Source organism: Austrofundulus limnaeus, unplaced genomic scaffold (genome assembly GCF_001266775.1).
Source record: "Austrofundulus limnaeus strain Quisiro unplaced genomic scaffold, Austrofundulus_limnaeus-1.0 Scaffold1815, whole genome shotgun sequence".
In the NCBI taxonomy this organism is placed as follows: Eukaryota; Metazoa; Chordata; class Actinopteri; order Cyprinodontiformes; family Rivulidae; genus Austrofundulus; species Austrofundulus limnaeus.
In genome coordinates, this window is record NW_013954217.1 from 23,728 (window position 1) to 25,747 (window position 2,020).

Below are 2,020 nucleotides of genomic sequence, written 5' to 3' on the forward strand. Positions count from 1 at the left end.
CCGACTTATTTACTGACTTACTTACTGACTTACTTACTGACTTACTGACTTATTCACTGACTTACTTACTGACTTACCGACTTATTTACTGACTTACTTACTGACTTACTTACTGACTTACTGACTTATTCACTGACTTACTTACTGACTTACCGACTTATTTACTGACTTACTTACTGACTTACTTACTGACTTACTGACTTATTCACTGACTTACTTACTGACTTACCGACTTATTTACTGACTTACTTACTGACTTACTTACTGACTTACTGACTTATTCACTGACTTACTTACTGACTTACCGACTTATTTACTGACTTACTTACTGACTTACTTACTGACTTACTGACTTATTCACTGACTTACTTACTGACTTACCGACTTATTTACTGACTTACTTACTGACTTACTTACTGACTTACTGACTTATTCACTGACTTACTTACTGACTTACCGACTTATTTACTGACTTACTTACTGACTTACTTACTGACTTACTGACTTATTCACTGACTTACTTACTTACTGACTTACTTACTGACTTACTGACTTATTCACTGACTTACTTACGTACTGACTTACTGACTTACTTTCTTACTGACTTACTTTCTGACTTACCGACTTCTTTACTGACTTACTTACTGACTTATTTACTGACTTACTTACGTACTGACTTACTTACTGACTTACCGACTTCTTTACTGACTTACTTACTGACTTACTTACTGACTTACTTACTGACTTACTTACTGACTTACTTACTGACCTACTCACTGTCTGACTTACTGACTGACTGACTTACTTACTCACTTACTGACTGACTGACTTACTGACTGGCTGACTTACGACTGACTGACTGTCTTACTGACTGACTGACTGACTGACTTAAAAGTATGAGCATGTCCACTTGGTTTAATCTTACAACTAGGTCATAATCATTTTAAAGGACCAAGCATTAAGGAAATGTGACCCTGCTAAGCTGAAATAATTTGTCCATCTTCAGGCTGGACCTGGAACTAAAAGACCATGAAGGTAGCACCGCTCTGTGGCTAGCTCTGCAGCACATCACCATATCTTCAGACCCCTCAGTAAACCCGTTTGAAGACGATGTACCAGTTGTGAATGGCACCTCGTTTGACGAGAACGGCTTCGCAGCCCAGCTCATTAACAGAGGAAGCAACCCTGATGCCCCTGACACTGCTGCAGGTGCTGTTCTGTGACGTTTCATTATATTTATCTGAAAATGGAACAGTGACAGTTCATATGGCACATTCACTTCTTTACTGCACTCCTTACAGAAAACTGCCTCATGCAAAGAGCAGCTCTGGCAGGCAACGAGGCAGCTGCTCTTTTCTTAGCAACTCATGGAGCAAAGGCCAACCATGTTAACAAATGGGTATGTACAAACATTTGGATGTACGCTGAACTAGGGCTGGATGATGTGGCTAAGATTTATATCACAATATAACTGCTAATTTCAGTCGATAMAATATTTAAATATCAATATGAATAATAAAAATGTCAGAAAAACTCACCAGAACACAAATATTTACTGTATCTACAAACCTGATGTCATTTAAGATATCTTTAATTAATTATCTTAAATTTACTTTAACACTAATCATAATTTAATTATTATTCAGTAATTTATTGTAGATGTATCGAATTGATGATCCCAGATGATATAAATGTGTTTGACCAGTGGCATCATTTTATTAATGCTGATTTTTTTAGTACTGGAAAAACAGCTGAATAAATTTGACCTCGTTTTAAATTAAGGGCTCTCCTTATGTTATGCATATTGATTACCGTGTTTATTCAAGTATAATACGTAAAAATAAACCCATAAAATCATCCATAAAGTTGGGGGGTAGTATTATACTCAGATAAATATTTTTACTTAAGTAGTTTAACTGAGATATCAGCTTCATTCACAAAATTATTGAGTCCGGAAATGAGACCGCATCGTAAAAATCAGTTGAAACAATCTTACCTCTGACACTCCTCTGTGCTTCAG

General features: G+C 36.3%; 1 protein-coding gene across 1 annotated transcript in view; it reads left to right on the forward strand.

Moving 5' to 3' along the window:
- The window catches only part of ankfy1 (ankyrin repeat and FYVE domain containing 1), a gene marked incomplete in the record, with an annotated part of 29,984 nt that overhangs the window by 11,846 nt on the left and 16,118 nt on the right, over positions 1-2,020 (forward strand). Inside the window, 2 exon segments of the mRNA XM_014033719.1 lie at positions 1,007-1,209; positions 1,302-1,399. Of these exon segments, the coding sequence (XP_013889173.1) occupies positions 1,007-1,209; positions 1,302-1,399 (301 nt within the window).